At 39.7% G+C, this 14,398-nt stretch overlaps 1 protein-coding gene across 3 annotated transcripts; it reads right to left on the bottom strand.

Moving 5' to 3' along the window:
* Nucleotides 1-4,122: 4,122 nt before the first annotated feature.
* Nucleotides 4,123-13,937, bottom strand: THG1L (tRNA-histidine guanylyltransferase 1 like). 3 transcript variants are annotated; one of them, XM_043980686.1, is made up of 6 exons: nt 13,741-13,937; nt 11,883-12,059; nt 9,537-9,706; nt 7,829-7,917; nt 6,427-6,534; nt 4,123-5,657 (listed from the first exon to the last, which is right to left on the bottom strand). In XM_043980686.1, exons 1-6 carry the CDS (start codon nt 13,935-13,937, stop codon nt 5,496-5,498), a joined length of 903 nt encoding a protein of 300 aa, XP_043836621.1. In that variant the 3' UTR covers nt 4,123-5,495. The 3 variants fall into 3 exon arrangements, with proteins under 3 accessions (XP_043836621.1, XP_043836622.1, XP_043836623.1); XM_043980687.1 differs by having other exon boundaries at nt 7,829-7,890; XM_043980688.1 differs by lacking the exon at nt 13,741-13,937 and having other exon boundaries at nt 9,537-9,611; nt 11,883-11,949.
* Nucleotides 13,938-14,398: the final 461 nt, after the last annotated feature.

Here is a 14,398-nt window from a genome sequence, read left to right as displayed (position 1 = left end):
AATGCCCCCAAATTGGTGCTATAGCCTCTAATTTCTAAGTAACAATATATTAGAAACCCCAGCTAAATTCCCTAAAACTTGGGACAGAGATAGGGCATCCCATAAAATTTCAAACAACACAGTACTATTATTATACCCATTTTACAGTCGAGGAAACTGAGGCAAACAGGTTAAATAACTTGCCCAGGACCACACAGCTAGTGTCTATTTGATGAGTTTGAACTGAGGTTATCCTAACTCCAGCACTCTATCCATTGAACTTGCTAGCTGCCCAGATTGTGGTAGGCCTTTGGAATAAGAGAATCTTGAGATTCTAGGGGTTGGAGGTTGGGAGAGCCTCTACAATTTCAGAATAATGTGCTATCTGTTCCTGTAATGCTGTATCATGGTTCATGTGATGTTCTAATTTGGGGGGTAGACAATAAAGGAGAAATGATAAATGTTGGAGATGTGGGAAAATTGGAACACTAATGCATTGTTGGTGGAGCTGTGAACTGATCCAACCATTCTGGAGAGCAATTTGGAACTATGCCCAAAGAACTAAGGGGCTGTGCATACCCTTTGACCCAGTAATACTACTACTAGGTCTGTATCCCAAAGAGATCATAAAAAAGGGGAAAGGACCCCAATGTACAAAAATATTTTAGCAGCTCTCTTTGTAGTGGCAAAGAATTTAGAAATTGAGAGGATGCCCATCAACTGGGGAATGGCTGAACAAGTTGTGCTATATGAATGCAATGGAATACTATTGTTCCATAAGAAATGATAAGCAGGCCAAGTTTCAGAAAAACCTGGGAAGACTTAAGTGGACTGATGCTGAGTGAAGTGAGCAGAACCAGAACATTGTACACAGTAACAGCAACATTGTGCTACAATCAACTGTGATAGACTTTGCTTTCCTCAGCTATACGTTCCAAGGCATTTCCAAAGGACTCGTGATGATGGGAAATGCTCTCCACATCCAGAAAAAAGAACTATGGAATCTGGATACAGATTGAACCACACTATTTTTACTTTTGATTTTTTTTCATTCTTGAGGTTTTTCCCTTTTGTTCTGATTTTTCTTTCACAACATGACTCATTAGTCATGTGGAAATAATTTTAATATGATTGTACATATATAACCCATATCGGATTGCTTGTTGTCTTGAGGGGGGCAGAGAGGAGGGAGGGAGAAAAATTTGGAACTCAAAATCTTATAAAAACACATGTTGAAAACTATCTTTACGCGTAACTGGAAAAATAATATACTATTAAATGCTTTAAAAAAAACCACTTGGGCAATGTTCAAAATTCAAAAATTATAAAATAAAGGAGAAACCTATTTATTCCAATGTTTAGGGGCTAGTATGGGTCTTCTCTCCCCTCCTCACCCCTCATCCCAACCCTGAGAAACATGACAAAGTCCTCAAAGTTTTAAGAGACTTTTTCATTAATTGCTACCACCAAACTAATATTTTACCTGAACACCTCCGTTAATGAACCTCTCCCACTATAGTTATTAACAAGTTAATGGTCTTGTCTTGTCCTTGAAGCTCTTCCACCTTTGAAAGACCTGTGAGAACCTCTCAGTATTCTACTAGAACACATTTCAACAACTCAGAGTAATCTGCCTACCAAAGTAAAGAATTAGGAGTAATTGAATCTTACTATTGTTATTTCTTCAAGTGTTCTTTCTCCTTGAATGTGTGCCAAACACTGTGCTAAGTGTTAGTGATACATATACAAAAGATAGTCCAGGCTTCCAAAGAGCTTATATTTGAATAGGGGGATTCAACTTACATAACTTGTTGTTTGTCCTTTGTTTTGAAGAGGACCATGACATTGGGGTGATGTCATGACTTGCACTGAACTAGATTTAAGTAAGGGAGGGCTGTGCAAAGTCACCCAGCCTCACTCTCTCCTCCAGAGCTATCAGGGTCCAGTGGCAAGCTATGCATCAGGATGACTGCAGATGGCCCCAAATGTTTAAAGCAATTGGGGTTGATTTGCCCAGGGTCATGCAGCTAGCATGCATCTGAGGTGAGATTTTAACTCAGGTCTTCTCAATTTTAGGGCCAGTACTTTATCCACTATCAGCCACCTTGCTGCCTGCAATATATATGAGTGGTGGCCAGGTACTTGTTTTGGTTTGGGAAGTTACAAGGATGATGAGTAGAGCCAAAGAGGAGTCAATCGACAAGCCCTTTTCAGAAGCAGTGGAAGTTTTGCTTTGGTTACTATTCTGAGGGGCTAAAGTGATTGTGGAGGGAACACACATAGATTGAATGACAAAGGAATAGCTAGGGCAGACAGTCAAATGGGATGTCTGAGGCTGGCTAGATACAATGGGACACGTGAATTGGTGCTGACTTGATACAGGATAAACCCAGGACATTTTTTCCAAAAGTGAAGGGATTATACAATTTGGCATGATCTCAGGTCAGATGCTCCAGAGGGATCACGAAAAATATATTAGTAGTCTGGAGAATAATAAAGGGCTAAGGAGAAAGATTAGGTGCCTGATTCAGGGCACCCAACTATGATAACTGTGAATACCTTTTTTTTTTTTTGGTGGGGCAATGAGGGTTAAGTGACTTGCCCAGGGTCACACAGCTAGTTAAGTGTCTGAGGTCAAATTTGAACTCAGGTCCTCCTGAATCCAGGGCCAGTGCTTTTATCCACTGCGCCACCTAGCTGCCCCTGTGAATACCTTTTGAGAGAATACAGGGCCCCAATCACAGCAGGCCAGAATACCAAGTTCAAATTAGTAGCATCTAAGTTCCTTAAGGGCAGGGTCTCATTTCTGTGTTTGTACATCCAGCTCATGGCACATCATAGGAACTTACTAAATGCCTGGCTGGTTGATGGTTGGCTTATGTGGCAAAGAAAATAAATTTCCCAGAAAGCACAGCACAAAAACATATCCCTGAACCAGTCACAGGATTCCCTGAGGACAATTCGAGGGCAGAGAAGCTGGAGTTTGAAGGTCATGACATAGACATATAAATGATATAAGACAGAATGAGCGTAAAGAAGAGATCTAGTCAAAGAATTTTAAGAGTTCACTTTCAGCTGTGATTGGTTAAGGCTTCAGAGTTGGACCATACATAAAAAGATGATTTTTAAAGGCAGAGGTGTTTAGGTGAGGGGGAGTAGAGAGGAGTTAGAAAAAGCATTCCAGGCATAGGGGATGGCCTGCACAAATGCCCAGGAGGGTGCAGGATGGGAAGAGCTTGTAGTCCAGTTTGATTAGAAGGTAAAATGTATGCAAGAGAGGTGTATAAAATGAGGCCAGAACAGTAGGATGGAGCCACAATGTGCAGTATTGTAAATGCCAAGACAGATCTTGTATTTTCCCCTACAGGCAGCTGTGAACCATTAAACAGTTTTAAGCAAGAAGGTGCTATTCGGGAAGATGCATTTGGCAGGTGTGCAGTATGAAGGAGGAGAACCAAAAAATAGGGGACCAGTTATAATACTAGAATACTAGTTAGAACAGTCTAGATGAATGTCCGAATTAGAGTGGAAGAAACAGTTAAGAATAACTGAAGAGGTAGATTAGTAGATGCAAAATGACAGGACTTGCTCATTTAAGGAGAGGGAAACTTGCAAGACGATTTAACAGTGACTGTGTTTACCTGTGACCTACATGTCTTACATTAGCATTTCTAGCTAGGAACCTATTGCTCCTCTACTATAGATAGCTCAATGGGCTTTGCCAAGTTTTCCACACAGAATTCCAGAAAGTTCCTAGGGCAAAGATTGACCTCTTCTTGATGGGCCAAACAAATTAAAATTAAAATCCAGCATCTAGTTCTGTGCCTTAGCCATAATATGCATTTAACTTTCTAGTTAAAGGGATAGTCAAAAATAGCTCTTAAGGAATAGGAACCCAAAGTTTAGGTATGAACCAAGGGTTGAGGTACCAAATCTTGTGAATTCAAAAAGCATTCTTTCTCTTAAAAAAAAAAAAAAGGTGATATATCTCTAAATGAGATATATCTGTCTTCTGGCTAGAGTAATGCATATACTACTGTCAGTATTAGCTATAGGACAAGCACAATAAGCCATTAGCTTTCTTTAAAGCTGATGCAGTATTGAGTTGTATCAAGAAATGAAAAATCATACCACAGACCCGTAAGCTTTTATTTGACCTTCAATAGGTTCACACAATTAGCACCAAAAATCAGCCATGTCTGACAAAAATTCCTGTTAGAATAGGAAGAGACTGGAAGTTGAACAGATGGGATGTCAACTGGTGAGAGATTTGCCCAGACTTAGACCTTTTAGTGATATATTTACTTCTTGGCTTTAAGCTTTATGAAAAAACCAGCATATGGATTCCCTGAATGAATTCCTGATGAATGCATCAGGAATTTTTATTTCTCCTTCCATTTTCCTAATTATGTTTCTTTCATTCTATCAATTCTAAATAAACTAGTACCTTAATGTTAACAGTGATATTGCTTGGTCTCGCCCTACCTCTCTCTGCTCTCGCTGGCATCACCAGCAGACATTTATAGTCCCTAATTCAAAGGGTGCAGTCCATACTGACTATATTCAAGAAGCTTTTCTACATCACTCTAAAATGAAAGCCCCTGTGGTTTTTTCATCCATCTGCCCTTCAAAACCAGTCTGAGCCTCAGAGCAAGACTCATTTACAGAGCCCCAGAAGGAAAAAAAACAACCTATATTATACACAATACTGTTATAACAAACAGTTCTGTGTTGCTATCTTTCTCCTGTGAGAGGTCTACTTACCTTGAGGAAGAACCATTACTTATATAAACTTCATTTCCCCCAACATAGTAAGTATTTAATGTCTGTTGAAAAATGCAAGGAACTAACCCACGTCTATTCCACTCCTCTATGCACTCATTCTCTGAACTTCTCCTCCCCAAAGTGAATATATTTCTTAGAAATCTGGACTTGAAATGCTACTCTTGGGAAGAAAGGTGAAAATAATAGCAGAACCCAGAGGAACAAAACGACTGATTGCCTAGTGATTCAACCAAATGAAGGACATAAAGTGGATCAATCTAGAGTTACCATAATTAAGAGATTCAAAGAACATATAATTTATAAACATGTAGTCCATGTTTATTTCCAGGTCTGCCAAGGAGAAATACACATATATTATTTAGAAGGGTAATAATTTCAAGGTCACTCTCCTAACTCTAAGCTAGTTAGGAGTAAGTGGCAGTTTTAAAAATGATTTATACCACATTCTAAAAAGATTAATTATGCAAGATATAGCTAGCTGCTTTGCAAAAATAGTAACACAATTTCATTTGTGTTTTTGCAAATGGAAACGTGTTTCTATGGTACAAAAAAGGTGCCTTGCTTTCAGACAAGTAAGGTGAGTTATCTCTTTTTTCCCCAAAAAACATACTTTTCTTGCTGCTTCCGTAAAAATGTGTATTTCACAGAACTCTGCCTAATATCAGAGGTGGATTAGCTAGCAAGAATCCAATGCCTGCATGGATAACCACAAGAAAGGAAAGACAAACAAGTCAGCTGTCATCTTCAAGGATTTCAGGATGCTCCTTCCAGAAAGTGTCACCAATGATATCACAGTGTAAAGCAACTGGTTTAGTCCTTGTCCGAGTCACTTCAACCTTCTTTTCTTCTGTTTCTCCTGGAAGCTTGATTTCCTTTGATGTTACTTCTTTAATCTACAAGTAATAGTATATTAAATAGTATATAAAAATTAAATAGTATATTAAATTATAAAAGACTATCAAGAACCAGAAAGATACCACCAATCTTTCTCCCCAACCACTCCCTGGTATTATAAAAATAGAAAGGATGATTGTATTTACTTTCATGCCTGTAGTTTAAAAAAAAAATTACATTTTACCCCAGTGAAGTTCTGTTTAACAGCTCTTATTTTTAAAGTACTTTATTACTCATACTCACTTTACATTTGAAGAACAAGGTTCAAAAAAGTTAACTTGACCAAGAACATATAGCTAGTAATTGCCTGAGCTAGGATTTCAATCTGAATCTGTGTTCTGACTCCCACAACAAACATTACAGAAAAGTTTTGTTGACTTACACATGCTGGTTGATTTATACATTTATTTGAACATTTGGGCAGGAGGAGTAGTTCTGGTTAGCGTTGGGACAAATTAATTCACTTCTCAGAGGTTGACTTTTCCTCAACCATAAAATGAAATTATTCCTCACGTCCCTGCTAGTTCTAAAATTCTATGATCTAAATTATATGTGACACAAGCATTCCAGACACTAACATTCAGACTGAGTTTATGGAATATAGACGAGTCCACATCTTTTTTCTTATGAATACCATTTTATGTATTTATAGGTAGAGTTATAAAATGAGAAGCCCAGTAGTTACTAATAGTTTATTAAAAATATAGGAGCTGATGTGAAGCTGTGGTCATTCCTCTGTCCCATCCCATTTGGAATCATACTTCTTACCTTCTTCCATATGAGTATAGTTCCTTTCCTGTACATTGGTGGTTCATTATTATAATTGATGTTGTATTCAGAAAACAAAATTTCATTCTTATCTGCAGCAAGTGTTCCCTAAGATGGAAAAAAAAATACACAAGTTTTTTTGTTTGTTTGTTTTTTTTGGTGAGGCAATTGGGGTTAAGTGACTTGCCCAGGGTCACACAGCTAGTAAGTGTCAAGTGTCTGAGGCTGGATTTGAACTCAGTACTCCTGACTCCAGGGCTGGTGCTCTATCTACTCCACCACCTAGCTGCCCCCACAAGGTTTTTTTATATCTTCCTCAACCCTACCCCCAATGTATGCCAATAAGCTAGTAAAACAATAAGGGGAAAGGAGATAAAGTTTAAAAGTGTTTTAAGGGCTTTTATCTGTAATTGTGAAATATGTTTGCATTTTAAAGAACAGTTCAAAACCTTTCAATTTCTAAAATCATAAAACTTTCCATCTGCCATTATCAAACCAGTGGCTTCACAACCCCTGTGAGCTGAGGATAGGAGAAAATATAACCAGGATAACCTTTCTTAATAGTCTGAGGGACAGGACTAACACTTGCCTTATCAACAAGCACTAACAAATGTTTTTAATATTTAATAAAATACCTGCAATCTTCCAGGCCCTATGCTAGGTACATAAAAAGGTGGAGAATTAACAGTCCTTACACTTAAGAACTTTATGAGCTAACCACATAATTGGCTTTACTAGATCTAGTCCTATCCTGACTTGATTGTAAGATTAGGAACCAAAAGGAACTTTACCAGAGGACATCTTATCCAATTCTCTCATTTCATAGATGAGGAAACTGAGGCCCAAAGATTAAGTGAAAGATTAAGTGACTTGCCCAAGATCACAAAGAAAGTGTCAGAGTCAGGATATGAATCCAGATCGTCTGGGTATAAAGCTGGTGCTCTTCTCCGACATACCCCATTATCTTGTGATGCAGCAGAATGTGGATGCCATTGACCTGTGCTTTAATGGCATTCTATAACAGTCTTTTAAAGTAACATACAACCTAGTGAAAAGCTTCATTTAAAAAATGCTAGTTGGCTTTCAAAAACATAGCATTCTCTATTGTATTGGAAGCATCTGTGGCCTGGTGTAAAGACCAATGGCCTGAATGCCAGGAGAACTAGATACTAGTTCCAGATTTATCATTAGGTGGTCTTGGCCCTTACTTGGCCTCCATTTCCTATTCTTTCAAATGAAGGGAGTGGACTAGATGACTTCTAAGTCCTTTTTACCTCTAATACTCTTGTTTTCTGGCCTATCAAATACCAATTGCATTAAGGGATACAAAATAAAGTTTTGTAGAAACATTTACACAAAATTAAATTAATAGGAAAAGAATAAGATCATAACATTTTCATACCTGTAATCTTTCTTGAGCTTGTGCTGGTGTTAATTGAGATCGCTGTATCAGCATCCAGAAAACTGTGTTATAAAGATTATTAATGTGACCTGTGGAGAAAAAGTTCAAAAATGTACACACGACATTCATAGGCCAAAGGAATCACCTTCTTTATCACTGCCCACCTGCCAGGAGACACCATTCTGACATTATGAGTTGTGTGTACATGTGTGCAAGTACATTTAAAAAAAAATAAACTGTAGAGGGGGTGGCTAGGTGGTGCAGTGGATAAAGCACCGGCCCTGGATTCAGGAGTCCCTGAGTTCAATTCCAGTCTCAGACACTTGACACTTATTAGCTGTGTGACCCTGAGCAAGTCACTTAACCCCCATTGCCCTGCTAAAATAAACTGTAGGGACTAATTTTTAATTGAGGAGTGTTAGCTAAGCAACTCTCCGCAATATTGGGGCAAGGAAGGATACCGGCAGCCTCTCTCAAAACAGAGCAGGATTTATTTAACAAGAACGAACTTAAAAAAAACCAACCCACAAACAGAATCAGTAGGATCAAGGGAAAGGAAATAAAATGGGGAAAGGGAAATTATACAACCTGAACAACACAACCACCCAGGAATCAGCTGAGAAGCCACAGCAGTGTCCTGTCACCTTCCAGCTTCAAGCTAGAATGGCGTTCCCAGCAGACCCCAGGCTGATCACACAGCCCCCAGTCAATTGGCTGGCTGCTCTGACAGTCCCATGACTGCCCTCACTAGGCTTCTGATCATTATAATTTTGCCAGGCCCATGTAAGTAGTGGTGAGTGGTGATGATGTGAGGTGCTGGCGCCATGGCGACGGCTACAACCAGTGGGTGCCATGCCGTTTGCAGAGCCCCAGAAGCCAGTGCGCACGCCGAGGTTTTTTTTTTTTTAAATTCTAGCTAAAAGATGGGGTCATAAAAACCTCAAATAACAATTAATTCTTTATATTCCCTCCTTTGTTTCGTCAAGAAACACGGGGTATTTCCTTGACGGAACAATAAATAATAAACAATAAATAAATTTAAAAAATAACAATATCATAACCAATGCTAAGAAACAATATACTAATAACAATATAGGAAAGGGAAAATACATGTTACAGATGATGTAACAGAAGGAAAAATATCATCGGGGAACTGGACTCTGGTCTGGATTCTGGCTGTCACTGGAACTGCTGGGTTTTCATTAATCTTTAATATAGCATTGTCCAAAAATGTTCAAATTAAATAATGAAAGTTCTTCAAAATATACAAAACAAATTTAAACTTGATATATACAGCATATTGGAGTCCCCCCCCCTTTGGAGGATACTCATATCCATACACAATACAAAATTGAGACAGTTATGACATTATTTTCTCAAATAACAATTAATTCTTTACAATATGTATACATACACACGCTATATATTTAAAATATACATACACGCATATAGAAAATGTATTTTACAAGTTCAATGCACATTTAAAGTGCCTACTATGTGTAAGACAAGTGGTAATATTCATGGACAAATCTTTGTTTTCAGTTACTTTTATTACTATTCTTTTCACTCAGATTAATGCTAATTGAAAAATACCTTAAGTGAACATTTCCAAAATTATGTAATTTAAATTCCTAATTTTTCCAAGTTCCTCAGTCACTAGTCAAATGAATAAAGTGTCAAAAATAGTTAGTATTTTAAAAATACGCACAATCTGCTTGTCGCCAACTGAGATAGTCCTTTAAGGTCTGGTTGCTAGGATATACGACGACTCTTCCATCAAAGGCTGGAGGATATAGAAGGTCCTGGTCCTTAAAGTAATCCTTCCAATAAAAGACATAGCTGGAGGCAAACTGAGAGGCCACGTTTGTCATAAATTTACTTGTAAGTACAAAGAAAGGACAGGGAGAAAAAAAATGTTATGTTAATATTTACATAGCATAGGGATTGTGGGAAACAATTTGGTGACAATAACTAATACTTAGTTCCCAGGGTTTTTAAGGAAAGTACTACCCACAACCTCTTTCCATGCCTAGAACAGTTCCTTGAACTTAGGGGCACTTAACGTCCATTAAACTAACTATTTATATCATTTTTCTCCACAGTAATTCAATTCAAGCAAATGTATTTAGTATTTTTTATGTTATAGGATAGCTAGGCGGCATAGTAAATAGAGCACTGGGCTTGGAGTGAGGAAGACCTAAGTTCAAATCCAGCCTCAAGACACTTACTAGCTTTGTGACTCTGGGCTAGTCACTTAACCCTGTTTACCTTAATTTCCTCATTTGTAAAATGAGCTGAAGAATAAATGGCAAACCACTTTAGTATCTTTGCCAAGAATATGCCCAATGGGGTCACAAAGAGTTAGAGACAAGGCAACAACAATAACAACAAATGTTACAAGCACCGTGGTAGGTGCTAAGGATACAGAGACCAATTTTACTGGGGGGAAAAAACATATAAACAGATAAGTATATGCAAACTATATAACATTAATTGGGGTAAACTAGCAACTGGTGGGATAGGGGAAATCAAAAAAGGTTTTATTTGTGAAGTGGCATTTAGCTGTATTTTGTAGGAAGCTACATAGATAAAATGGGAGAACACTCCTGGAACAGGGGTAATCTATGCAAAGGTACTGACATGGGATACAGAATGCAGTAGCCATGGGGGCAGCTAGGTGGAGCAGTAGATATAGCACCATCCGTGGATTCAGGAGGACCTGAGTTTAAGTATGGCCTCAGACACTTGACACATACTAGCTGTGTGACCTTGGGCAAGTCACTTAACCCTCACTGCTCTGCAAAAAACAACAACAAACAAACAAACTAGAATGAAGTGGCCTGCCATAGGATATAGAAGGAAGTAAGCCAAGGTGTAGTTACAAGCATTATGGTATTTAAATACAGAGGAATTTGATACTATAGGCAACAGTGAGCCACAGTGAGCTATTTAAATAATGAAGTAACATTTTCAGGTCTACGCTTCAGGAACATCAATTTGGTATCTGTGGAGGATGGATTTGAAAGGGGAAAGACCAGAAGGAAGAACAATTATTATGAGACTTCTGAAAAAACAGCTTAGAAGTCATAATATGGTAGTAGTTCTATTAGCAGAGAGAAAAGGTAAAATATATTAAGTTACAGACTGTTGAACTGGAAGGGATCTTAGAGCTCCTTTAGTCCAAACCTCTCATTTTCCAGAAAGAAACTGAAGCCCAAAAGAAAAATTAGCTTAGCAAGGATATAGGGCTAATGAATAAAGGAGACAGGACTAGAACTTAAATGTCCTAATTCATAGTGGAGTACTCTTTCACTATACCATAATGTCTCTCTTAAAGGACCAATATGTGTTTTGAAAAGGACACTATCTTTAGTTTTAAAAAGTCTATATACCTAGCAATTTGTTTGCTATGATGCTTTCACAACATTGCTATACCTCAAACTTCCAGCCCTTCCAAAGAAACACTGTAGTCTATGTAAGAGCTAAGTAGAGCTCTTTTATCAATTTCACATTGCTTCATTTCTAGTCCCTGAGAGTCTAAAATCGCAGGTCAAACTAGAAATCAAGACTTCAAGAGGAAAGGAAAAGAAAAGGAATAAAAATGAATAGATACCAGGAAGATTTACAAAAACTAAAAGGATATGTTAAAAAAATCTATGATATTGTTTTCCTGTCTTGGGGAGGGGGTGGGCGAGAAGGGAGGCAGAAAAATTTGGAACTCAAAAATCTTACAAAAATGAATGTTGAGGGGGCAGCTAGGTGGCGCAATAGATAAAGCACTGGCCCTGGATTCAGGAGGACCTGAGTTCGATTCCGGCCTCAGACATTTGACACTAGCTGTGTGACCCTGGGCAAGTCACTTAACCCTCATTGCCCCCCCACACACACACAAAAAAAAAAAAGGAAAAAAAAATGAATGTTGAAAACTAAAACATAATACTATTTTTTAAAGGGCTGAGACTGGGCTGCAAAAAAAATTTTTTTTTTAATCTATGACTAAAATAAAAGGGACAATAGCTTAACAGGATGATATGAGAGATTCAAGAGGAATTACCTGGCTCTTCTTCTAAACCAATTGCTCTTCCGTTTGAATACAAAGCTATACTCATCACTTTGTCCATATGCCATAATAATATCTTCTAGTTCTGTCATTACAGTCTGGGCACATCGGGTCATCAATTCCAGGGCTCGGCCATCATTGGGTTTTGTGAAGTTGTGTTTTTCCGCAAAACTTATTGTGGGAAGAAGGAGAAACACAGGTGACTTTTCATAAAGGAAGTTAAGCAAAGATATTGTAATATCAGGAACAACAGAAGCAGAGTGGCATGCAAGGCTCAGAGTCAAGAAAACTAGGTTTCAAGCTGTGTGACCAAGGGGAAGTCACCTAACATCTTTGATTCAAGCAACAATTTAAATACCATGTCAAAAGTCTATCAAAGTTGGGGGCAGCTAGGTGGTGCAGTGGATAAAGCACTGACCATGGATTCAGGAGGACCTGAGTTCAAATCTGGCCTCAGACACTTGACACTTACTAGCTGTGTGACCCTGGGCAAGTCACTTAACCCTCATTGCCCAGCCAAAAAAAAAAGTCTATCAAAGTAACAGTACTTTATATCTCTTCACTTCTCTCTTCAAGGGCCTTTCCTGCTCTGACCAGGTGAAGGAAGTGGGGTTATTCCATGATTCTATCTTTCCTTCAGTTCTACACCACTTTTCTGCTCCCTTGCCCCTTTCTCCCTAAGTAAATTCTGGCACATCTGGACAATTTATGGAAACCAGTTAAATTAAAAGTCTGCAAGTATGGGCATTTGATAAATATCAAATCACACAATAAACATTAGAAACCATTTATTCTAACCCCCTCAGTTCAGAGGAAGAAAACTAAAAATTCCCTAGAACAAAAAAGTCCCTAGAAGTGACTTGTCTTCAAAAGTAGTATGGGGCAGAGCCATATTCACACTCTGATTCTTTGCCTTTTAGAGGACAGGGGGCCTTTTACTTCCTGTATGCCACCCCCTCCCCCAAAGCCTAAACATATTTTGTGTGTGTGTGTGTGTGTGTGTGTGTGTGTGTGTGTGTGTGTGTGTGTGTAATGTAGATACATAGGATCATTTAGTTAACCCTTTGCAAACCTGAGAGAAGAGATATCATGGGAGGGGGGTATACTTGCAATCAGTTCTCTGGGCTGCTGATAATCGAATCAAAATCACTTTCAATCTAAGCCCCAAGAGAGATTCCTGTTCCTATCGATAAAGTACTTCCCCCCCCCCCACTTTTTTTTGGGTGAGGCAATTGGTGTGAATTGACTTGACCAGGGTCACACAGCTAGTAAGTATCAAGTGTCTGAGGCTGTATTCGAACTCAGGTCCTTCCGACTGTAGTCAGGCCGGTGCTCTATCCACTACCCCACCTACCGCCCCCTATAAAATATTTTTAAGACCTATCAAGCCCTTTCTTCACAACACTCCCCAATTCCCTTCCCAGGGTGGCCAGTTAAAAAACTGTTGGACAACTCCTCTCCCCCATTTCGAAAAAGGAAAAGGTGGCTCAAAGTTTGTTAGAGTGACTTCCCCAAGACCACACAGCATGTAATTGGCAGAATTAGGGCTGGAACCCAATTCTTCTTGCTCCAAGGCCAGTCCTGTCTTCCTATGAGAACTGAATCTTCTTTCCTTTCGAGCTTCAGTAAAGGCCAAGGCCCCTGTCCAAGCTTTTGGCCGCCTCTCCAGTGGGTGACGCTTCCTACCGCAAGCTCATTGGCTGCGGAGTTCCCCTGGTAACAGAGAAGGGAAGTGGCTGGCTGTGAGGGAAATTCAAGAGAAGAGAGGGACAAGGGAAGGGGGGGGGCGGTGAAAGGGGACCCGCCCCGGAAGCGCATGAGAGCCACGCGAGCACCTGGGCACTACTCTCACCGATGGAAGTTCCTTCCGTCCAGCCGCACGACCACCCAACAATGGGCTAGGCATGTGTCATCCGTCTCGAAATCCCGTACATACTCGAACTTACTCTTCGCCATGACGGCCCTGGTGCTAACGAAGACTCTACGACAAGAAGGAGCAACTGCCGAATGGACACGAGAGGCGACTATGGCAGTATTTATAAACCACATTTCCGGCCCGGGGAAAGAAAACGCCCCGCCCCGGAAGTGGCTGTTCCCGACCTGGCTCCTCTAGCCCTCCTGGAGGACCTTCTTCTCGCTCTACTCTTCTCTTTCGCCCCTCCTCCTCTCTGCGTCTCCAGTCTGGTCCCAGATCGTTCACTAGGCTTAATGGAGGGAATTTCCATTTCCTCTGTCCAGGGTTTCTTTCTGGCCACTTCGCTTTTGTGTAGAAACCGCACTCACGAAAATCTCTCATAGCTTCCTTTTAGACAAGTTTCTTATCCTTTTTATTCCAGTTGAACAAACATCTAAGTGCCTCTCGTGAGCAGGATTGGGGAGGAGGGGGGCGGGGACGGGACGGGGGGGGGGGAGAGGGGGTTGGGCAACACAAAGAGGACAGCCCCTGCCCATAGGAAGTTTGCTGTTTAATATCAGGGAAAGGAGCCAAGAGGCCTGGATCTGAACGTGCT

This window comes from Dromiciops gliroides, chromosome 2, assembly GCF_019393635.1.
Source record: "Dromiciops gliroides isolate mDroGli1 chromosome 2, mDroGli1.pri, whole genome shotgun sequence".
NCBI lineage: Eukaryota > Metazoa > Chordata > Mammalia > Microbiotheria > Microbiotheriidae > Dromiciops > Dromiciops gliroides.
The sequence above is the reverse complement of the archived record's forward strand: the minus strand, read 5'-3'. Positions and strand labels throughout refer to the sequence as shown.

Coding starts and splice junctions, on each gene's coding strand:
- THG1L (XM_043980686.1), bottom strand. CDS start 13,937: ATGTGGTTTATAAATACTGCCATAGTCGCCTCTCGTGTCCATTCGGCA. Junction 9,707..11,882: donor TGGTTTAGAAGAAGAGCCAG/GTAATTCCTCTT, acceptor TGTACTTACAAG/TAAATTTATGACAAACGTGG. Junction 5,658..6,426: donor CTATACTCATATGGAAGAAG/GTAAGAAGTATG, acceptor TATTACTTGTAG/ATTAAAGAAGTAACATCAAA.